The sequence below is a fragment of the Empidonax traillii genome, unplaced genomic scaffold (assembly GCF_003031625.1).
Source record: "Empidonax traillii isolate 1590-97213 ecotype Southwest subspecies unplaced genomic scaffold, ASM303162v1 scaffold1080:size189641, whole genome shotgun sequence".
NCBI classification, from domain to species: domain Eukaryota; kingdom Metazoa; phylum Chordata; class Aves; order Passeriformes; family Tyrannidae; genus Empidonax; species Empidonax traillii.
Window position 1 is genome coordinate 77,450 of NW_020956273.1, and position 23,950 is coordinate 101,399.

Sequence of the window (23,950 nt, forward strand, 5' to 3'; positions counted from 1 at the left end):
TACTCTGAAGCTCTTCCTCTCAGACAAACGGAAAGGCCCTGAGGGCACAAGGGGAAAAGGGCATTACATTTAGAGAGAAACTTCTCCAAAGTACACGGGGTGTGTGTTACACCTGGTAAAAAACTGTTGAGGCTTTTTCAGCCACTACTAAAGAGGTCCAAGTCGTACCAAAACAGGAAACCCTCACTGTTCTAGAAACAAAGGAGAGCAAAGAGGAGGAATGGGGACTTGAAGTCTGCAGCAGTTTGCTGCAGGGAAAAGGCACATGGAGAAACCCATGTAGAGGAAGGGGGAATGGTTGAAGGCACGCTAAACCATGTGGGGCTGGGGATAGAGCATGCCCCACACCAGCCCTCAATCCAAGAGTCACATGTTTGTAGCTCCCTTCCTGAAGGACTTGAGAGGCACTTCCCACCACTGTCCCAAGAAACTCCAGGGCCCTTCCCATTAAGACAGGCGTTAGTGCAATAACAGAGAACGAGGATTTATCCAGGATGGTTTTTGGAATTCAAGGAGAGCATTATTCACAATCACACCTGATAACTCCCATCTCCTCCTTTATTCCCAGAAAAAAAGCATTTTCTATAATCACTCAGGTGCTTATAGAAAACATAAGCAAGAGATCCCTAGACACAGTGGGATAAACTAAGAAACACGAGGCTGCATCTTCCAAAAAAAGACAGGTTTTTTTTCCCCCTCTCCTTTCTTTCTGTTTTTAAGCCCACATTAGATCCCACTGCACAGGGGATGGCAAACAACCTCTCAATACCACAGCTTCTCCCTGGGTTTCTGATAGGTCAGAGCCAGGTACCTCATTACCTGGTGTAGAGAGAGCTGAGACATGGCTCCCTCACTGTCGCCAGGGCAGTGCCAAAGACCCATAAGGTCTGTGGGCTACTTTTGGGGTTTCAACCCCTCTTTCATCTGTGTGGCACTTGTACATAGTAGGGTTTAAGGGGAAGTCAATCTGTAGGTAATGACTGCCATTTTGGGAGACACAATTGCCAAATTACTTTGCTGCCAAAATCACTCTAATAAGGAGCTAATATTTAAAAACTAAATAAAAAAGGATTAAAAAAAATCCCAGCCCATTGTGCGCTTCAGCTTAGGGACGTGGCCAACACACAACTCCCAGCAGCTGCCACTGCCTCCAGCAACATCTCCTCCCTTGGACAGCAGTGGCAGATGACAGAAGGCTAAGGCCAAGAAAAGAGCAGCCACCAGGATCTGGCCACATCCACCCAGTGCCACATTCCAGAACCAGATTCAGCCTCTGTAAGACCCCTTCCCAAAGGCAAAGCAGCCCCACGATCCTCTCTACCTGCTGCTGGTTGAGCCGCACGGCAAGGGGAGCCCGGTGTGGCTGGGAGAGCTGGGTGGTCCCCAGTGAGGCGCACGCACTGCCCGGAGCAACACAAAATCATAATAAACAAGTCCCTCGCACAAAGCTCTGTCAGTTCAGATTCCAGTTCAGCTGATATAATCTTCATCTTCCCTTTGAAAGAAGGGGGGGAAAAAAGAAAAGCAAAAAGAAAAAAACCAGACATCCTAAGGGAGAGGAGTGAGGCAAGCGATGCATTGATACTGCCCGTGTGTGTCTCAGCCCCCCAGCGTGGGGAAAATGTGCTGTTAATCAGCCTCCCCTCCCCGGGGAATACGCTGATTTAATTACCTCCTGCTTGCACAGTCCATCTGCGATGCTGCTCACCCAAGGCATCACATGAGGAAGAAACAGACACTGAGCCTCAGCAGTCAGGCTGGAAGAGGATGGGCAAGCAGAGCAGGAATCATCACGGCCCTGACGTGGGGAGTGAGGGGGTGAATTAGCCCAGGGAGCCTGTGTGAGTGGGCTGCGTCCCAGTCCCACATGTACGAGAGGCAGATAGCACCAAAGGACATCACTGCCCCACTGGAGCCATAGGCACTGCAGATGGGATGGATGCACCGAGGAGTCACCTTTCCTCTACCTGAAACAGAAGCTTATTTTGGAGGCAAAATCAAAAAGACATGCAATGGGTAACAAGGGGGTTTTCATACAGGAATGGGGAGAAATAGCCAGATGAAATGGAGATCCCCAGATAGCAGGTGTCATGCCACAGCCCCCTCCCCTCGCCAGCTGCATGGCACAGACCCCACGTGTGAGCACATCTCTCCAACCCTCTGGTTGTCGTGCTGCTGGCATTCTGCAACGTTAATCTGGGATGCGTTGGAGCATCGCTCTAATGCAGACAAATATTTTCCAGGGCTTCTCTTTTACAATGTTCATGAATGTCAGCGAGACAGCGCACGGAGGGGTAGAGACGTGGCCCACCTCCTGGAAGGGGAAAGCTGCATCAACTGCATCCACCCTCAAAGTGATGCACAGGACAGTCACTTTGAAGAGCACTTCAGCACAAGACACAGGTTTCTGCTCTCCCACCTGGGGGGCAGCCGGGATGTTCAATAATTACTGGCTGCACACTCGCCCGTGAAGGTCGGCGAGAAAAGCGTCGCTGCGTCTTTAACAGCTGCCAGCGATGGGAAACTCATTGGAGTGTGTGTTCGGAGGGGAAGAAGGTTAAGATGATTAACTGGTGCTAACAAGTTTAGGATGTGGAAGAAGTATTTTCTTGGACGTCCATCAAAGAGAGGATTGAATGTTCCCTGGCGGAGGGGGGGCGGTATGTGTTTAACAGATGAGGTTTCTGCCTCCTGAAGCCTGCCCAGCCCCACATGATGCAACCTCTCCCTTTTTAAGGCTGCCTCTGCCCCTGTACCGTCAGCGTACCTGTGGCCTCAGCTTGGCACGAGGGCTGAAAGGCGATCCAGGGGGAAGGAAAGCTGCTCCTCCACTCTTCCTGTTGATCTGCATCCTGGGACACCCTTGGGCACCAGGGGATCAGCCTAGTCCTTGGTCCCCACAGGGAAAAGGTGTGGGCGGATGCCCAGAAGAGCCAAGTGGGAATCGGGTATCACCACACTGAAACCATACACCCCGGAGAGGAGGACTCCTCACGGGCCTCTGTATCCCACTGCAAAGCCCCTCTCTGCCCCACCACAGGGACGCCCAACAGAGCCATCCTGCCACCGGCCAGGCCACCAGCCCACCTTTTACCTCCCTGTTACCCTCAACCACATGGCACATCCCACTGGCGCCGGAGCAAACAGCTTTGGAGCGAGCCGCTTGGCGCTTGCGACGTCCCCCCCGGGCCCACGGCGGGTATTTTCGGTGCTCCTCGCCGGCTGGCGGGCGCCCACGCTTTGCGCAAGGGGCTTGGCCACCACCGGGCGCCGCGCCCGGCGGCCGGTTCGGCTCGCCCTCATTCTCCCGGCCGCCACAGCGCTGCCAGCATGGGCAGCACACGCGAGGCCCGCGTCGCGGGGCCCGGACGTGCGTCAGCGGCTGACGCAAACCAGCCCGGCCATGTGCACGCAGCCCGGGCCTGGGAAGAATCCTCCACCCCGGTAGCACGCTCGTGCTCAATCAAAGCCGTCGGTCGTACAGTAGCAGCGCAATGTGCTCCTCGGGTTTCCTCAGCCAGCTGGGATGTTTTTGCCTCGCTTTGTCAAGGCGCTGATTTATGCCCATATGTACCATATACATTGTAAGCACAAGGCACGCAATGGTGTAAACACTCCTACCCAAACATCTGTACACAAACCCGTCAAATGTGCAGAAGCTCCCTGCTGCAGCCCTCAACGCGCGGCCCGGCTGCCCCACGGGCAACCTGTCAGGCCCCGGTCTGCACGTGGGGTGCCATGTGCCACTGGATCTGTTATTTGGACACAGCTGGATAGGGATAGTAAAGGTCACAATGGGACCATTACCTGATAAGAATCAGCACAGCCACAATGCTTCTCTCCTGCCTCGATCTGTGCTTTGGGCTGGAGCCCATCGCAGCGGGTATCTGCTCTGAAATCTCCTTCCCGCGCATTTAATCCTCGATGTCTTTCTCTGCACCATACCCTTGCCTGGGGAAGAGGTTAGTTTATCCATGGTTTTGCATGGAGAATGGTTGTACTGAACAACCAAGGTTTATCCAGGGCTGGGATGTAACACCTATAATATACAAGCACCATTAAAATTAATGCTTGTGCCACCAGGACTCATGCACACCTGAACATAAAGGTTCACCTGTTTGCACCTTTTGGCAGAGCTCAGCCTCCAGAGAAGAAGTCCCACAGCAGTTCTGTGTGTTTGGAACAAACTCCTCCCACCTTCCAGCCAGTTTAAAATCAAAACAAACAAACAAACAAACAACCACAACAAAAAAAAACAAAATAAAAAGTTTTAAATAAGAAGTTACATAGAAGGACAAAGAGAGGAGCCCTCGGGTGTGCCAGACACAGCCCTGAGAATGGCAAGAAGGAATCATACAAACAAGCAGATGGGTGGGAGTGAACAGGCCACTCTCTTGCTGAGCTCTTGTTTCCATCATTGTGCCTCAGCACCCTCCCTTTTCAATGCACTGGCTGTTGCTAACCATATTTTGCATAAAGAGGGAGAGGTCAAGGTTTTTGCCATCCAAACTCCATCGGCATGGTAGCACCACAGGGTTGTTCCAAGTCCTCCAGCCCAGGCCACACTCACAGCTGTACGAATGGCATTTGCAAGCCCTCCTAGTCTGCACTGAGACAACAACAGCAGGTTCATTAACGGCAATTAAACGCTCCTTAATAAAGTCAGCTTAAATCCCATACACAGACTAAGCTGGATGAGATGGTGCTTAGAGGCATAAGGAACATCCTGGCTTCCTCTTCCTTACTGTCCCTCAGCCATGGATATATGGCAACCTCCAGGTGACAAAAGCCAAGGTGGGGGTGGCTCCTTGAGTTGCTCCAGGCAGTTGTGCAAGAGCACAACTGAACTACATGTTCAGAGAAAGAGAGTTAAGCGACCAAACAAAGTATTTGTTTGGTTTTTTTCCTGAATTGTTCATCCCCATCTATTCATAACTGCTCACAGAATCCATGGAATTCATTGTGTGGTTTGCATCTTCAAAACAAATGAAACAACAGTATGTCTAAACCAAACAAACCCCAACCCAAAATACAGCCAGCAGGCCAGGGCGCATGAACAACCTTCCAGGCTGAAGTGTGTGTATACTCTGGAGGGCCCAAAATATGTGGATGGGGGAATATATTTAAATTTCAGGGAATTCCCAGGGAGATGTCTTACAAAGGGGGGGGGGAAAAAGGAGGAGTACTGTTTAAGCAATGATTATGCTGCAACTTTTCTCCCAGCTGTGCCACGAGGATGGCGTGCCAGAGAACCACATTTTCTGACACAGCACCGTGCTGCTGTGGCTGCGGTGGTGCCGCGGCAGCCCCGGCGCTGCTCCCTCCAGGTCCCAGCTCTCCGGCCAGCCTGGCCACGAGGGCTTTGCCAGCGCATTCAAAGGAAAACAGGCAACTCAGAAAGCCCAGAGCTTTTGGCGAGGAGTGGCTGCCTGAGATAAAAGTCCTCTTTTCCAATTTATTTTTTTTTTATTTTTTTTTTTTTAGCACTTGTCAAAAAGCTGAAAACACCTTTGGCACAGTCAGCATAGGAAGCGACGTTGACTTACCCTCCTGAAAAGGGGTCAAACACAAAAGTATATCATTTCAATCAGTTCACTGCGCCTCCTGACAGGAGGGCCATGGGGATGGGTGTTTCATTGCATCCTCCCACCTCATGCTCCTCACGGCTCTGAGCCAGAGCCTCTGACATGGCTCGTGGTTGCTGGTGTTTAAACAGCCTGAGTGACCCCTCCACTCCCTCAGTCCACACCAAGGATCCCAAACACCTTCTCCACCTCTCGGTGCTCACCAGAACATTCAGGCTTTTAATCTCATGGGAGCCCCTAAGAAGCATTGAGACACTGGCACAGGTTGCCCAGAGAAGTTGTAGATGCCCCATCCCTGGAAGTGTCCAAGACCAGGCTGGACGGCCTTTGGAGCACCCTGGGATAGTGGAAGGTGACCCTGCCCACAGCAGAAAATTGGAAGGAGATGATGATTTAGGTCCCTCCCAACCTAAACCAGTCTATGATTCTATCATCTGTCAAAGCAGCCCCAGCAAGCTGAAAAAGGATCATGTCAAACACGACAGCAAGAAAATATAAAAGCCATGAAAACAACCTGGCAAGAGAGGAGCATGTCAGCTGGGATGTGGGGAGCAGGCGGGACTCGGTCACTGTCCCCTGTTTTGGCTCATCTTCACAGAGACATTTGGGGAAAAGATAGGAATCCCAAGGCAGAAACAGATGCATCTACCTGGACCCAATATTCTGCTTGTGTGCTGTGAGGTTGAGGCTCAGCCCATGCTGCCCAGGGGTCTCCCCCTGCTCCAGCCATCCCCATCACCCCTCATCCTGCCTTTCCCAGCATTTTTTCCTCCCTCTGCAGCTGCCTATGGGGCCAGGCAGGGGTCAGGATATGCCTCTAATCCTGCGGCCTCCTGTCAGCTGGCCCTGCTGGCTCTGGGTGACACATCCTGGGTGGGAGCCAGAGCCCCACTGCAGCCCTTGACTGTTTCTTGCTGGGCTCCTCCAGCAGCTGCCAGTGTGCTGAGGGGTCGGACGGCACAGGCCCTCAGGGTGTGCCCAAGGGGGAGACCAGAATGACTGGACCGAGTGTGCACAGCACGTGGCACTTGTCTCCTGGGTGCAACTGGGGCCATCACTGCACCTTGACTCCTGCAGGCCTCCCTGCAAGAAGGGGAACAGCAGCAACCATTTGAGTTGCAGCATCTCCTGCTGTAATTTCTGTAAGGCCAATCGAAGCTGAAGAGTGGCCAAGCACCCGTCCCTGTGCCCCAGGCTGGGGCAGACAGGGAATGCGGGTGGAATTTTGTAGAAGAAATGCCCAGGGGACATTCCTTTGTAAACCTCCCAGACATTCCCGAGAATACCCCAGTTCCCATTCAATGCCAAAATCCGTGCAGCTGCCCCACGCCATCCTCCAAGCCCCTATAACAGCAAAAGGTAACCCTGGTTTGTGGCGGGGTTGTGCAACCTCCCTCCGACTGCCCGTCCCAGTTCCCGGGAGCTGCCTCCTCCTGCAGCCCAGGTCCCTCCCCTGCCCGCGAGCGCTGCCACAGGGAGAGATGGAAAAGTCATTCGGCATCCCTCCGAGCCGCTTCCCTGCTTGCACGGCTGACCGCCTCCAGCACCGCAGGCTCCCAACCTGCCCGAGGAGAAACTGGACCAAAACAAGCACTGTGGGGGCAGACAGAAAGCAGCCAGCTATTTTTTTTTTTTTTTAAGGGATATTGAAGACCGGAGCAGAGAGCCAGCGGAGTGAAAAACAGCCACGTGGGGACTGTGAAAATCAGAGCTGAAGAGAGGAAGATGGGAATGGTCTAATCAAGAGCCATAGTATACAAAATAGACAAGCACCCACCTCCGCCAGGACGGCTGTGGGAAGAGATTTTGGTGTAATCCCTGGCTGTTGAGGCTGTCCAGGCAGACACAGTCTGGATCTGTAACTGGATCAGGATTAGACCTGATTTAATGAAAAATCTAAGGAAATCTTGGATTAGACCTAATTTAAGGAAAAATCTAAGGAAATCTTAGATTAGACCTGATCTACAGAAAGCTTAGATTTTTTTTTTTTTTTTTTTTTTGCTCTGTCAACCTGAAACATAGTGCTTTCCCTCATGGTGTTTTGTTACTACGTGGAAGAAATCAAGGGAGGCCAGTTGGCTGTAAGAGGATCCTCCAGCCTCAGGTAGCTCTCAACCACATCCTCATACCATATGGAAAAGCATCTGCTCAGCCCCAGAAAACCTCCCCCCAGTCTCATCCTAGCATGCAAAAACCTCAGACCCAAACCTGCGCCGAGTTCCCCACCCACACTTGGCCCCAGCACGGCGCAGGCTCTGGGGGCGGTGAATAGCTGGGTACAGTTATTGTTGTTATGGAGCCTCAGGGTCTCTCTCCCAACCTGTGCAAAGTTGTCCCAGGTCAGGCTGGCAGACAGTGGGGACAGAAGGAATCACACGGGTTACCTATCAAGACAGAGGGAACTGAGTCATTAATTACCCAGAAAGGTTGTGTTAAACTCGGAGGCTGTGCCCTCCCCACTGCGACCCCTGAGCTCAAAAAAGCTCAGTGCCAAGGAGCGACACGTCACAGGTAGCCACATCCACCCCCAGCCCAAGTGATCTGAAGTAGCAGCTTCCCAGTCAAAGGAAACTTATAATTCCTTATCGTTTACTATAAATACAGCTGTGCTGTTTTCCTGACCGTGTTATTCCTACAGTCCTTATCACACACACTCAGATATCCACAGCGCAGTCACACACTTCACAACCTTTCTTGCTCTTCTATTTCCACCGTTTCCAAACCATTTATGTTCACAGCCCCACGTGTTCTGAAGCTCTCCTGTGGCAATGGGTGACACTGCCCTGGACCTCCACATCCGCACTGAACAGGTCAGCAAATGAACTTGTCTTCCTTTTCCCCTCCTCTGCCATGCAGGGACCTGGCTCGCAGCTCAGGATGAACTCAAATGTCACTTCTGATAAACATTTATTTTTGCTGAGGAGCACGATGTGTTTATAGGCAGTGAAGTGGGCCAGTGAGAAGCAACGGGCATGCGCCAAGTCTTGCAACATCTTGACGCTTCTGAATACCTTGGTCTCCCTCAAAAGTCACGTTGCCTGGTCCTTGGGGCATTTTAAACACGAGGGGAAAAATGCACTGGGGAGAAGGATTCCCAAGGTCTCGGGCTGGAAGAGAGACCACGTTGAAACAGCACAACAGTGCGTTCAGGTGGCCTGTGTTGCATCAGCCTGGAGACCAAAGGGAAAAACCCCTGGAGCAAAGGGTCTGAGAAGAGACAGCAGCTGGCTGAAGGTGCCTTCCTTCCTGCACTGCTCCAAGCCAGCCAAAACCTCACCCGCCACACCATCACCTTTAGACAGTGGTCTCATTTCCTTCAACAGATTAGTTAACAGGGTGGAGGGAAACTTTACATACAGTTCTCATATCTGTAGATGAAGATGAGCAAGTTTAACAGGTAAAAAGGCAGCCTGAACCTTTATGAGACGATACTACTGTCATCAAAGCTGTCATTCAGCAATACCGTGAGCTTAACTGGGGTGAGTGGGCACCCAAGAGTTAGGAGAAAGCCATCCCCAACTGCTGCCAAGCCTTCCCATGGGATGTGGGTATCTGTAACCAAGTATTATGACCTTGATGTTGCAATACTTGGGTGATTCATCTATCGCACACCTGGTGCAGGGGGTCACGTTCAGATGGCCTCAAAAATCAGTCAATCTCCTTTTTCTCTGCTCTGCATTCAAGTTCTAAGTTTCCTTCTCCAGGCTGGCTCAGAAACACCAGGAGGATATTCATTCCTGTGGTTTTATGGCATTTATATGTCAAGTCTAGGCAAGAACTTGAAAATGGAGTAGGGCTATGATTTGTGTTCCCATTGGAGGAAAAGGTTGGATATTTAAAAACAGCTGAGCTCAGTTTTGATCTGTTCTTTAGAGAACATTTAGAAGACATTTCATTTGTACTGTCTTTTCAATTTAAACTAAAATAGCTCCTGTTGTTTCTTTCTGGGACTAAAAAGAAAAAGTCCCAACAGTCCTGATCCAGAGTAGTCAAATCAGGCTTTTTCCAATGTTCTACAAGTCTGGATCCTGGATTTTAATTCTTTTCCATCATTAACCTGTACAGCTTCACCTCTTGCTTTTACAAAGCTGCCACCTTGCAAATTCATTTCAGCGTGGCAAGAGACTGCCTCCTATGTCTGTTCACAGGTCCAAATACAATGATTTTGAGGCATTATTTACAGCAAAGACAACTCCCCATAATTCCCACCATTATCCCACTACTGGCCATACTTAAATACACTTTGATATGGGTACCACCAGACACTGTCAAACACCTCATGCTGGGCACCAAAGAGAACCAAAGGAGAAACCACAGAAAACAGAAGTGCTGCTTTCATGTGCTCGTGCACACACGACTTTCCCTGCCTCTTTAATTGCAAAGTGAGCTTCAGATACCCAGTTTGGATATACAAATTCAAACTCTCCCAAAAATTCATCTTGGGATGTGAGTGGTAGTTGGCACTTCTCTGTTTTGTTTTGGTTTTTTTTTTTCTGCACAGTCCAATGCATTAAAAGACAATGAGGAAGGCTGAATGATTCATAGTCATGGAATGAAATGCCATTCACAAATGTTTTTTCCATAGCAATTTGTCACTTATTGTATTGAAACCACTTCAGAAGATGTGTCTCAAAGAGCCTTTTGATATTAGCATGATTAAAAACATAATGCAATTAAGCAATCCCATAATATTTCTGTATGTTATACAAGTGGGACCTCAAGTGACCATTTCAGTGAACCCTCTCACAAATGAACACCTCGAGGAGAAGGTTGTTATTCTGCAAGATGCCTCAGATAGTGGTACAACACCAAGGAATTAAAATCTTCTCACCCCAGAGGCATTCTGGCTCACCAAAATCCCATCTGTTCAGTTCTGGTGCTGGGTCTAGCCTACGTGTCTCAAACCTTCCAAAATCAGCTCCTCAAGAGCCACTCTGCCCGCTTCAACACCGATGTCTAAAATCCCTGGGAATACGTGCCCTCTAGGTGCATCTTTCTCTCTTTATTGTCTGTCCAGACATCTGTCTGGATGTCTGTCACTTTGTCCTGTTGTTCCTGTCACGTGTTGGTTTTTAGGCACATACCAAACTTGTTGCACACCCCTCCACATCGATTTCCCATACCTAGAGCACACTGTGATGCAAACGTGCGCAACTTTGCACTCATACATGACACAGCATTGGAAAAGCCTCCAATGAGATGTAGACAAAAAAAAAGGTCCTTCCAAAGTGCCCAGCTGTCCCCACATCCCTACCTGCTGGGCAGTTGCATCGCTGGTGTGTGTCTCGAACTTCTCGATGTCTCGGCAAGTGAAACTTCAATTTCTGTCAAGAGAGGAAAAACAGGAAAAGGATTAATTTATACCATCGAAACCAAAGCCTCAAATTCTAGGAAAAATGGGACTGGGGTGGGGGGGGGATGCTGCCCAAGAGATTGGAAAGAAAGGGCAGAACAGTTTGGAAATGAAGAAAGGCATTAAAGTTCACACTAGAAATGTGGGGTTTGATTGAAAGCAGGCCGAGGGAGTTTCGTAACGGCCTCCAAATGTGGTCCTTACAGGCATTACAAAACCAAGAGCCAGCAGTGGCAAATAAATTGGTGACTGTGTCCTTGTGAAAAAGCCTCATTTCTCAGCAGACTCAGTCGGCAGACAAAACCCGAATATCTGAAGCAGGTTCTCTTCCCCCCTGTGGCTCCTTATGCTCACGGAAACACCTGGATGGACAGGAGGGTCCCACCGAAAAATTGTGGCTGAAGGTGAACTGAGAACAGCAACAGCATCTCCTGAAACCTTCAGAGGCTGTGAAACTTAACTTTTCTCCACGTGCAGAACACAACAAAACCTATCAAGAGCTTCCACAGTGTGGAATTGTGTCAAAATGTTCATTTCCCATGAGTTTGGATTTATAATAGCGCCAGCACATCAGTTTTCTGCTCTCTGGGCCCACCTGTGTATCTCTTAAAAGGCCAAGAGAGTCCACCTGAGGTCACTGAATCTGCCCTCACTGGAAACGTCATTAAACTTAACTCATGTCCTGAGCCAAATGTGCTTTAGGGACAGCATCCTCACCACCCCTCATAGACTCTATTAAAATGGCTGTAATTTATTAAAGAGAATGCAAATCAACCCGAAGAAGTTATTCATTAATGCCTGCGAACCACACTTGGTTAATGATTTGAGATGATCTGAGAAGGCTGAGCTGCCCTGTGCTAACGAGTCACTCCCTGTTCCCTTCAAACCCTCAAGCCCAGCTTCCCATCCCGGTTACAGCTTCCTATTGTTTGACCTACTTCATAATTGGGCCAACATTCCAAAAGAAATAGCCTTATGTTGGGTGCCACAGAAGCCCATGCCCAGGATCAGACAGAAATCACTTTATTTTCACAAGCAATCGAGCACCATCCTGAAAGAAGGTATCAGTTTGGGGAAAATTCCCTTTAGAGAGGAAAAAAAAGTAAAACAACTTGGTTCTGCCTGGATGAGGGAAGGCAGAACTGGCTGGAACACTTCCATTTTTTCCACTTTGAAATGACTGGCTTCCCTGCTGCAAGTCAAAAGCAGTAAGGGTTGTTGTGACTGCCTAGAAATTGAATTATTTTCAGTGCTCTATTTTGCATAGTAGACCAAAATGTTTTGATAGAGAGTTGATCTGATATCGGGGTGAGGAGCTGGTTTCAGGAGAGAATCGCCAGTTCCCATAGAGCATTTTCATCTGTGTTTACCTTCTCAGTTTAAAAGCACTGATACGTGAACCTTTGCATTTGGGCACGTTCCCATCTATCTGCCCCATCCCCGATGGCACGGCTCTGCAGCACTGAATCGCCGTGTGCTAATGGTCAAACATGGGCACAAACAGGACAGGGGAGCCTTTATCTGGCTACCCACACTGGTATGTAGGCACACACATTCCCATTTCCATCTACACACATGCCAACCAAAACGTCTCAGCATCAGACTGCCGCATTTGGGCGGCCTTCCCATGTTTGGGAATCGGCCTCAGCACAAGGGAGGGATGATGGGTTGGAAAGGCAGGAGCAGAAAGCCATTTCCTAACCACTAAGGGTCCCAACACCCTGGGCTGCAGGAGGACCCTCTGTAGGACAAAAAATCTGCCCCACAGAGTGCAGAGGCACTGGAGGGGCTAAGGGGGAAGGGCCAAGTTTGGGCTGGCTGCAAGAAGCCTTGGCTGGGTTGCTGTGCCAGCACAGAAGGAGAGGAGCAGCAATTGGATTTATCAGGGAAGTGATGACCCAGCAGGACTTCAGCATAACCGGGAACGGAACCGGAGCAGTAACATTTCCCCAAGACTTTATCTGCAGGGTCAGGGTCCTGGAAAGACCTGGGACTCCTGAAATAGCCTTCTCAGGAATGGGGGGCCCCTCAAGAGGGAGGTGCAGGAGCTGCTGGGCAGGGCTGGGAGCACAGCCCTGTGCACCATGACCATCAGCCACTCACCGGCATTTGGCATTTTCCCCATCCTTGGTGCCTCCCTCAAGCCCAAGAGCTCTGCACATCCCCAGGGAGTGCAAAGGGCAGTGGTGCCGTGGGATTGCTCCCCTTCAGTGGAAGGCAAACGCTACCAGGAATTTAGGAGAGCCTGGAGTTCAGTTTCCTGCAAGTTCAGTTTCCTTCAGTCTATTAAACAAACAGTGACTGCCACAGAAAAAAAAAAATCCTTGGCTTCTGAAGACCTCAATTCAACTTTGGGTTGAGATGGTGAAACAAAACAATTTTCTGGCCTTTTCTGCTTCCCTCATACCACTGTGCAAAATACTGCCTGGTCCAACACAAGAAGCTGGCTTTGCTCAGGACAGCAAAACAAATGGGCTTCCCTCTAAAAATGGCATTTTCAAGGAAAAACTTTCATTCCCAGGAAACACAAAACCATTCAATTCCAGGGCAAGGTTGACTTCCGTAAGCAAAATTAAAAGAAGGTGAAGCTCTGGAAATCTAGGAAGTCTCATTCCTGGGAACTGGGATTTGCTTTTTCACCTGGGGGATAACCTGGAGCATGTAACACCAAGAGCAGCAACTGGCTCCCTCTTGCCTTGGCATAAACACTGAAAACACTTCCTCTGGAGAGGACTGCCTTGTCAGCAGAGCCGGCTTGCTCTTGCCCGTCATGTTTTCCAGTGACATAACAGCTGCACCTTCCCCCTGCACGTAGGAACGTGGCTGAAAAAGCCTTTGCCAGCACTGGAGCCAGAGCTGAGCAGCTCCGACTGGGCACCCCTGTGTGTTTAGGGAGCCATCACACACCACTGAGCGTCCAGGAAAGGGGGAAACCCTCTGTCTGCAAGAGGGCAAGGCCAGGAGGGCTGGGCTGAGACACGTGCTGGGAATGGCAGTGAAGCCAGCATGGGGTTTTCCCGTGGGTGCACTCACTGCAAGCGTGACAGGACAGGGCTAACACGGGTGGACAGAGCAGAGAAAGCAAGACTTCTTCTGACATTAAAGGACCGTGGCTGTGGTCTCCTAAACCTTGTAAGTGCCTGTCTGTTTTGGAGGGGCACTTGAGATTAGGGGAGAGGGAGGGCACTTCTTCAAAGGGGGCAGATTAATAGCTCTTTAGCATTCCTAGTTGTTTGCAGTCACCCGGGGAAGGTGAAATCATTTCCCACCACTATCTCCAACAGCTAAAAGAAACACATCTTAAATAGATAATCTATTACAACCATCAGGGGGATTTCAAGGGTGGGTGGTTTTGTTAACTCTTATTGTTTTATCTCCAATTTCACTGTTTTTTTCTTAAAGGCCCAGCTCCTGGAATCACAGGACCATGTGGCACAGAGCAAAAGCAAGCAGGGAGTCCTCCCAAATAGAGCAAAAAGCTTGAAAATAACACTATCTAGGTGCAGGAACTGCAAGCAGCTGAAAAGAAACAGGACTTAGCTACCAGAGAAGTTGGAAGGAAAAAAATCAGATCTGGTATTTTGGGATAGAAAACCCTAAGCTGAAGATGGAGGTCGGGTTGAGAACAAGCTTGCAGATGCTGGGAAGCAGAACTGAGCAGTGTGCTTTGAGATGTTGAATAAAAGTAGAAGAAAAAAAGCTTCAAGTTGGGAGGGAAAGGGAAGTTTCCAGCTATCCCTCCTTTGCTTGCTCAAGTAAGGAAAGAGTCCCAGTAAAATGAGACTACTAGGAAAGCAGTCAGGATCGATGCTCCCTCCCCAGTCACGGGCACAGTCCGTGAATGCCTCTAGCATCACTAAAGCCACAACAAATACCTTCAACACAACCCCCAGAGAGGCTGAGCATGCTCACCACGGTGCAGAGGGGCAGCTGATCTTCCCCCAGGCTGCACAGGATACCTGCAGTTGTGTTACACATAGACACTTCTATCTCTACAAACTCACAAATTCGGGGATTGTTCCTCCTAGCAGCAGCACTGAATCCATCCTGTTCTCCACCCTGATGAGCTTTTGGCAAACGAAACAGTACCAAATGTTATCCAGCATAGGAAAGGACCTTGTTTTCTTCTTTGGAAAGCTTTGCCTCTCCTGCGAATATGAGTTTATTTGCGCTCTTTGTATGATTTTATGACGTCTCATAAATGCAGAGGAATTCCTACTTGAAGGTAAAGTTCCCCCGAACTACCTGTTTCTGGCCCACTCTGCACAGATGTTTTTATAGGAAAACCCAGTCAATTTGTGTCTGGTAGAAATTCCCCTCTGACACTCGCCTACACGAGGCAAGAGGTTTACACAGTAGCGAGTGAAGTGCTGGTCAGGCTGCCTCTGGGAAAGCATCTGCCGCCCTCTCCTTGCTCCTCCCGAACTGCGATGGAAACACTGACACAGCCAGCCGGGGTGCTCAAAAACCAGGCTCCAAGATTAAGAAAACACCCCCACCAGCTGCCTTTAAATTAACACTTTAAGCAAACCAACCCAGCTCCTCTCCCTGCCAGCTTCCTTTATTTTTGCATGTCTAGAAGAAAGGCACCTAACAGAGCATTTTGCACTTTTCACTGCAGTCTGTATGGTTGTCCCTCGCAGACCCTTGGGAACATCCAGGGCACACCTGGGCACAGACTGCAGAGAATGACACTCCAGCTTGGAGCACAGAGCAGTACAGGTTTTGAGCATAACCTTAGAGCTCTTCTATCAGCCCTCGCAGACTTGGCTTCTTCATTTTTCTCCAGCTGATCCTCACAGGCCATCAGAGCTAGAAATGTGCTCCTGTGCCGTGGCTCCCCGTACCTCCCACCTCCCAGCCTGCCTCAGACCAGGTTTTTTTTTCCAAAGCTGGGTTTCCTTTAAAGCTTTGCTGTTTTATTTCGTGATGGATAACACTGAGCTGGCAGCTGTGAAACCCATTAAGGTCGAAACACCAGGAAACTCTGTGAGGATGTGGCAACGAGAGGCAGCGAGGGTCTGAGCAGGGGGGAATGAATTTCACGTCCATCACAGCAGCCTGCTCGCAGCCCCTCTCCCCTAGTCATGCTCACAACTGTCTTTTGCTTTCCTTATTTTTTTTCTCCCATCCTTTTCCTGCTCCCCTTTATCTTTCCTGTTTTTCTCCATCCTTGCCCCGTGCCAGCCAGTCCAGGGGACCTATCCCACTTAGCCCCACTTCAGACATAATGAAAAAGGAGGACGGGGGGGGGGATTTGTTTTTCTTTCCTAAGCAAAAGCCCCATATGCCATCTCACCATCTGTCCACCAGCAGACTCCCACCCCGGACCTTGAGCCACTTGGCCCATGACAGCACTTCTGGCTGAGTGTGGAGACCTGAGGTTTAGGAGCCCAGGGGAAGTGGGCAGAGGAGCTGAGGAGGGTCTCCTGCCCAGGGGACACGAGCTCTCCTCCCTCCACGGACAGCAGATCTACCCAAGTGTAAAGGGACAGGAGATCTGGGTAGGCATCCCTGCTCCTCCACAGGCTCCGGCACTTTTCTTCAAGCTCTTTTTGAAGCCGTGACCCAGCACAGAGCTGGTGACCCTGGTGGTACCCGGGAGCAAGTGCTGGCCCCCTCAACCCGTCGTTCCTGTTCCACGGCTGCTCCCCACGCTGGTTGCGAGGGGGATTGGGACCACCCCCAGGAGCACAGGAGGGGCTGCTCAGAAAACAGGGGCGCTGCCTGGCACACGGGCACCGTGAGAGGCCCGTTTCCTCGCTAAGCCGAGCTATAAAAAGGCGGAAAGGTGCCGTGGCCAGCAGAGCCCGCAGGACACAGGGGGCCATCCGGCCCCGGGCACTGCTCCCGGCAGGCATCCTGTAGCACTTCTCAAATCACTTGGTAGAGATAAACTGCGACTTCCCAGCAGACTAATGCCAGCAGGAACAGGGGGATCGCTGCACGTTATCCCCTGCCCCGGAGGTGGGGAAGGAGTCCCTGCGCAAGAGCGCAGCTCTTCCAACCACTTGCAAATGCTTCTGCTTCCCCAAAAAACTTCGTTTAAATGGGGTACTACCCCACGGACTCTATGTTCCAGTTATTCCTCATCCTAAGAGACAAGTCAAAATCAAATCCTTCAGTTCCTGCGGTGTTTGCTAACTCGAGGTTCACAGCTTTTGGCTGCGAACCCCAGCCGATCCAGGGGCTGCTCTCACAAGACCCATAAACAGAAGCCGAGCCTGTCAGCCGTAGGCTGACTCCTCACCACAGACCTTTGCTGCTCCTGGAAAGCAGGAGGGGGGCCCAGGTCACCCCAGGTGCCAGGCAGCACCGCCCAGGGCAGGTCCCTAAAAACGCCGCTCTGGTCATCCCATTCCTCGCCTCGTTTGGCAGCAGCAGCACACGAGGGGGTTTTGCAGACACAAACAGTTTTTGGGCTAGCCCCAGGGATCTCTCCAGCATGACTCAAGCCAAAGCTGGAGTAAACAGAGAAAAGGAGAGGTGGGTGGAAACAGCTCCAGCCCTGAATTTCAGCCCCAAGCCTCCCCCAGAGCTGTGGGAACAGGTCAGTGTGGACCTGTCTGAAGAGTTCAGAGACACAAACCACCATCTGCTCCCTGACATGTCAACACTGCTTCAAAGCCCAACAAGGCAAGGAATACTGTGGGATACTCATCCCGCCCAGGGTAGAGGAGCCCAGGCAGCCCCCAGCAGCACCAACACAGCGAAGGGTGTCACCAACAAAAATCTGCACTTTTGAGCTTTCTTTATTGACCTGCTGAAGGCAGCACCAGCATTTCCCCATGCTCAGAGGAGAACCCGCAGGGTCCAGTGGAGCTTGGATGGGGCTCAAGCAGGCATAACACAGCCATATGCTCTGCGCTGATGCTCCGGCAGTACCAGAAGCCATCCTGGCAGTGCCAGTGTGTCTCATTTCCCTGAGCCAGGAGCTGTGGAAGGGGTCAGGGCTGGCACAGCAGCAAAGCCAGCCCATCACAGCGCTGGGGGTGCTTGCAAATTGCCTCCTCCCATAGCAGCACTGGCTGCGATATGCCTTGCCTGCCCCTCTCCTGGGGCTCAGACACACTCTGAATCCCCAGGTTTAACCTCTAGCTCTAATTCTTTCAGCAGGCAACGCTACCAGACAGAGAAGGCTGGAGGTTTTTCCCTCCCTGCTAGGACCAGGCAAGAGGTTTTCCCCTTTGCAAAGAGCAGGGTTCAGCCACAGTGTGGGCTGGGGGAAAGGAGAAGCAAACACCAGGTGAGTCTGAGAGGTGGGAGGGACCTGGAGAAACGGGGAATTCAACCCAGCAGCAGCATCACTTGTGCAGAGCCAGGTTTTTAAGACGGGGGAAAAAAAACGAGTAACACAAGCATGCGAGCACGCACATGCCTAAAATCTATAGAACTCCAAACTATACATGCAAAATGAAAGGACACCGACCTCATCAAGCAGTTGGTCAACTCTTCCCAAAATAGCTGTCTCCATTTGGTCTGCTGAGAGCCAGGCAGGGAGCTGTGTGGGTCTGTCCGCTTCCAAGTGGGACACCCGGGACTGCAGATCGGAGGTCCGAAAGTACAGCAGGAGGCTCAGCACCAGAGAAAGCAGGGAGACGCCGGGCAGCCCCGAGCCCAGCAGGAGAGGGAGGCGGCAGCATCTCTCCCCATCGCCGGTCCTGGGGGGAGTCACACACCCCCTGTCAAAAGCTGCTTCGTCGACGCCTTTCCAGCTCTTCTCTTCCAACATTCCCTCCCTGTCCTGAGAAACAATAAATAAATAAATAGAGGAAAGAAAGCCTCACTCCTACTCCAAGAAGCAGAATCCAGAAGGCACAGAAAAAGAGCATCCAAGAGGATCCCAGTGCCAGCAACTGACAAATGACAGCAATAACGACAAAAGTGGATGAGGGGTGGGTGGGGGGGTCTTTAAAAAATAAAAACAAGCCACACACACATAAAAGAGGTGCAGAAAAAAAGAGGTCCAACTGCAGCAAAGAGTGCGAGGGGGGGGAAATAATCTGATCGAGATTTTTTTTTTTTTTTTCCCTCCTGTGTTTCAGTCTTTTGGTTCGCTGGGAGGTTTTTGATTCCTTCTAAGCTGCCCGTTTCAGTTCCTTCGCAGACTGGCTAGGAGCTTGCACACGAAAGTCCCCATTAGAGAGAGGTAATTCTCAGCTGCTCCGGCGACGTTGTGCTCTGGCTGATCGTGGCTCCCCTGTAACATGACACACTCCCTTCGAACTACGGGGCTGGGATGAGCGAGCTGCGCGGCTTCCCAAAGTAACCTCCTCTGCTCTCCCTCTCTCTCTCCACCTCTCCCTTGCTGCATGATTTATTTATTTATGCAAAGCGCCGGGGTGGGATCGGGCAGTGGGACGCCCCTGTCCCGCTCGGTCCCCAAAGCACCTCTCCGCCGCCAGCCCTTCCTTTGAAGTAACTCTCGCCGAGGTTATTTATAGTGGCAGGAAAGAGATTGTAAAGCAGAGGCTGGGCTCACACCAGCCTGCGTCTTCCTTTCCTCCCCGTAGCCGAGAGGACTTTATGGGATGGTGCAAACGCCTTGTCGCGTCCCCCACGCAGATCCTGGGGCATCCCTGAGGCACCAGCGGCGGGGCATTTTGACCCTGATATTTTGAGGAGAGCAGCCAGGCAGGGTGAGAAACAGAGGGAAACATTTGGAAACAAGAGCTTGGCAGCTGAGGGCTCTGCAAGAAACAAGCGAAGGGCCGCAGGGAGAAACATCCCAGGCGGGCAAGCTGCAGTGCAAGGGGGGAACTTTTGGGGCTTGATTTGGGGGTACAGCCTGCCAAGGGCGTTCAGAGGAACTAATCTGCTGAGGCCCTCTAGTGAAGCCGAGCTTCTCATCATCTCCTCTCCGTGTCCTGCTGGGCACAGGGCACCAGACGGACAGCCCTCTTTGGCAGGGAGCAGTCTCACCAAAACGTGCTGTAGGGCAGCTCCGAGCCACGCGTCTGGGAAACAAAGTCTCCTTCTGTTCTTCAGGACCAAGGGAGGCCCACCTCTCCCAATTTTTCTGAGCATAACATACAATATTTTATCCTCCGGGGTGACACGCAGGCTCTGCTGAGCCCCTGCTTGTCTGTCTGTCCATTCTTTAATCCCCTCCTTGAGCACGCTCAGCAGTGAAGCGGCGCAGGGCTCACCATGGTGCACAGTCATTAAAACCTAGGCAGCAAATTGGTCTCTTAAAATCTGGCTCCCTTGTGGCTCTTTCGCTGTCATTTACACGTTTTAAATGAAGATTTTGCGTGCAGTCTGTGCTGGAAATTACTGGCAGAGAAAACTCATATTCATCTCTGGCCCGGTCTCTGTTTCAGAGGGCTGGAAGAAATAAGACCTTCTGGGAGCAGGTTAACGCGAGCATGAGCTGTTTCTCCTCCACCAGACAAACCCTTGGAGGACCCAGTAGCACACAGCCCCAGCTCTCTGAATGGCCTCATGCCTTTCACAGCCACTTGCTTCCCAAAACGGGGGTTTAGTGTCTGCAAGGCAGGAAATCCTTTCTTTATTTCTTTTAGCAGGTTTCTTGTCATCTTGCTGCTCCAATTTGCGCTGCTGTTCCGGCACGCATGGAAAACACCCCTCTGATGGCTGCAGCCTCTCAACAGTTTCTCATATGAGCAGGGCAGAGACGTGTTACCCAGAGACCTGGCGCACACTGGGTGTCTGTTCATTTGGAAGGCACAGCCACCCCCACCTCCTACCCCTTGCTCAGTCTCTTCCCTGTGTTAGCAGCCTATTTCCTTGAGGAAGGAAAAGGAGTCCCTGAGGCTTTGGCTTTGCTAGAGATAAACCATGGTCCGTGGAGTTACCCAAGGTACCATCTGCAATCCCAGCAAATGAGCAGACAGCAAGAAATGGAGATGCTTAGAGGCCGATGATGCAGTGTTTGGGAAGCAGAGATCTACTCAGAGAAGTAGCAGTTGGCAACTGGGATGCTGAGCTTCCTAGGCAGTACTGAAGTACGCTACCTCAGACTGGGGCTGAACTACTGATAACTGCAGCTACCCACCTGTGTTATTCATAGTTTCACCTCAGGCTGTCTCTCTCTGTCTCCGCTTTACACAAGCCTAGGCACTAAAATCACAAAAACCCACCTTCCAAGCTGAAAACAGAAACCTGCTGGGTGTCTACATCTCATTTCCCCACATTGGCTGGGGAGGGGTCTCTGCTCTTTCACTCTCAGTTGTGATAGAGACCCTGCTGTCCAGACACGAGCATCACCTGAACGACTCTCTAAGTGCCTCTTCCTGCCTCCCCGCCAGCCCCTCTCCAGCGGATCAGCTCATTTAGGGGGTATGTCACAGCTGCCGCAGGCTGGGGAGCCACACTCAGCCGGGTTTCATGCGGAAGCCTCAGCTGCAGATGTGCAGGAGGGTAATTTTTCTATCCATGAGGCATTAAGGAGCCCTGTCATCCCATGCCAATACAAATGGACTAATTTAGCCACGAACCTGAGCCGACCGCGCATGTCGTGTCTGCAGCGCTGCTCCACAAATGAGCTGCCTCCAGGGACAGGCCCCAGCATGTGGAGTCATCTCATCGTTCTGTGGGGTGAGCACGGCTCTCCACAGCTCTCTCCACAGCCTCTGAGGAGCTGGGTGCTGGCCTGAAACCTCCTGCAAGTTTGTGTCTCTCGAGGCTTGCTGAGTAGAAGCAGATGCTCACTCGCAATCAGGAGTGATTTCACTGACCGGTGACTCCTAGACCGCCCTTGATACGCTGAGCTTGAGGCTGTATCCCTCTCTCCTCGGGGAGGTTGATGCAATTCTTTATAAGGACAGTAACCACACGCTTCCGCCACTTCTAGCAGGTCCTCTGGGGCGGTTATGGACCTCAGCACAAACATACAATGAAACCTGGAGCAAATATAGCCCGTATAATACCTCCCAAAGCAGCTGAATTCCTCTGTGCAGCGAAAGAGTTTCCCATCTAGCACATGGCACTGGGGCAACTGATCAGTGACAAAGAGTTTGGTGAGCCTCCAGCTTGCTCGCTCTGTAGCTGGAACCGTCAGCTCAGCTTTCTCAGGGGCATTGGCGCGTGGGCAAATTTTGCCCAGCACCGCTCTGCAACAGACACTCAGTGCTCATAAAGGGCACGATGTGCAGGGCAGGGCACAATGTGGTATCATTGCAACAGACCCTCCCTGACCCAAGGCAGGCACCGTGGACGTGAACCACTCCATGCCACAGGCCAGAAAATGGAAGAGCTGGGCACGGATGAGGTTCTTGCTTCTATGAGCACAGTTCAAGCCTGCCAGGTATCTACATCATGTCTTCACTTAGCCTGGAAAGGGGTCCAAAACTGTCTGGGGAGAATTTCCCCTTTTCAGGTCATTTACTAGGGAGAAAAACCCCACCCCAGTTCTCTTTTTTTTCTGTTCTTGTCCTCCCCCCCCCCCCCAGGAAACATGGGGGTCTTAGTGTGCTCGACGAGTCATTAACTAGCAGCCAACATCTCCAGCTATTGTAAATATATTAACTCGAGGCCTTTTGCTGCGTTTATTAAGACTCAAGAACAACATCTGGAAACAGATGTTTTCTGAGCGCAGAGGAGAGGAGGGAGTAGAGTAAAAAAAACAAGGCCAGGGGAGGACTCTTGCAAGTGGAAGTGCGTGGTCTGCAGACCATCCCTTTGCACAGCGCTGCTCAGATGGAGCACTGCAAGGGGCCGAGGCGAGTGCAGCCATGTCCCTCCCAGGCAAGGCAGTGAGAGTAGGATGCCTGAGGGGGGCTGCTTGAGAGAAACAGAAGTGAGGGAATAGAAAAACACACATCAGCTTTCAGGGCCCTTGTGAGGAACAGCTATAGTGCTCTCACACAAATGGGATACTGAGGCAGAGAGATTTGGGGTTGTTTTGGGTTTTTTTCCTGGTCACGGACCTTCCCTTGTCCTGAGTTGGTCTATATCCCAGAGACTGCCAGGCTTATGGTGGGGCAATGTCACCTCCACAACAGCTTGGCAGCATCTGCCACTGAGACCCATGGTCTGGGGTCCCCATGGGGCACCACCACAGTGTCCTGTCAGCCCCCAGCAGCCCTTTCTGAAAGGGCAAGCAGAGTGGAAACCTCCCATCCCAAGGATTGCGAAGGACCAAGGGGTCCTGCTCTAATGTCAAGGCTGAAGTTTAGACAATATTTAGAGAATTACACAGTGTTAATTAGGGACAAAAAGCAAGCAGGCAAATGCAAGCTTAAAAATACATCCTACAGCATTATTGTGAAACTCAACTAGAGGGACTTCAGCTTAGGTAGCAGAGATGCCTAAGTTACAATAGAGGTCTGAGATCAAAGCTTCCATGCGTTTCTTTTGTGGGAAATGCAGCTGAACACACACCCTTGCTTTTTATAAAAATAATAATAAAAAAAAACCAACCAGCCAACAAGCAACTAAAAAAACCCCACCAAAAACAACCACTAAAAGACCCACAACCAACCAAAATAACCCACCACAACAACAACAACAAAGAAATACCCACAGCCAGTATTTTGTCATCTTTAGCCCTAGGTTCATAACAGGTATCTCCAACCCTTTCTCTCTAATGAGCAGCTACACATACTTTGCTTGTAAGGTTGGTAAGATTATTACCTACCCAATCTGGTATTTGTTTATAGAAAGCATTAAGTAGCCTATGGAGCAGAACAATTCCCGCCCGAGGAGCTCCTCTAACCCATTGTAGAGTTATAGAATAAAGACACATTCGATCCTTTGGGAAAAGGGTTATGAAAATACATGGAAAAAATGTACTGTCCACGCATAGTTAATATCATGGCTGTTTTCAATCACTTGGTTTCCTACAAAACAAAGGGACTCGCTGCACAATACGAACTCCGAGCATTGGTAGCAGCGAGCAAAGCAAGGAAGCAGCAGAGTTAGCAGTATCTGGTTGGGGGTTTATATTTTCATAACCCTAAAACGCCCGAGCTCGTTGCTTGCCTCCCTCCCATCGGAGCCAAACTGGCTTCGTGCAGCCGCAGGGGTGGGAACCTGTCCCCGGAGCCGT

At 50.9% G+C, this 23,950-nt stretch overlaps 1 protein-coding gene and 1 long non-coding RNA gene across 16 annotated transcripts in view; both read right to left on the reverse strand.

Moving 5' to 3' along the window:
- The window catches only part of COL13A1 (collagen type XIII alpha 1 chain), an 85,309-nt gene extending 65,970 nt beyond the window's left edge, over nt 1-19,339 (reverse strand). For 13 of the 15 annotated variants that reach the window (XM_027904726.1, XM_027904737.1, XM_027904736.1 and 10 more), the window contains exons 1-3: nt 18,878-19,339; nt 18,368-18,677; nt 10,840-10,909 (exon numbers count right to left, since the gene is read on the reverse strand). In XM_027904726.1, coding sequence (XP_027760527.1) covers nt 10,840-10,909; nt 18,368-18,677; nt 18,878-18,879 — 382 coding nt within the window. In that variant the 5' untranslated portion in view covers nt 18,880-19,339. Of the gene's footprint in view, nt 1-10,839; nt 10,910-18,367; nt 18,683-18,875 lie in introns of all 15 variants that reach the window. The other 2 variants (XM_027904725.1, XM_027904724.1) reach the window with 2 other exon arrangements.
- On the reverse strand, nt 12,357-17,357 carry LOC114068532. Its single transcript, XR_003573612.1, has 3 exons — nt 17,279-17,357; nt 13,010-13,013; nt 12,357-12,367 (listed from the first exon to the last, which is right to left on the reverse strand). It is a non-coding gene; the product is annotated as an uncharacterized LOC114068532 (long non-coding RNA).
- Nucleotides 19,340-23,950: the final 4,611 nt, after the last annotated feature.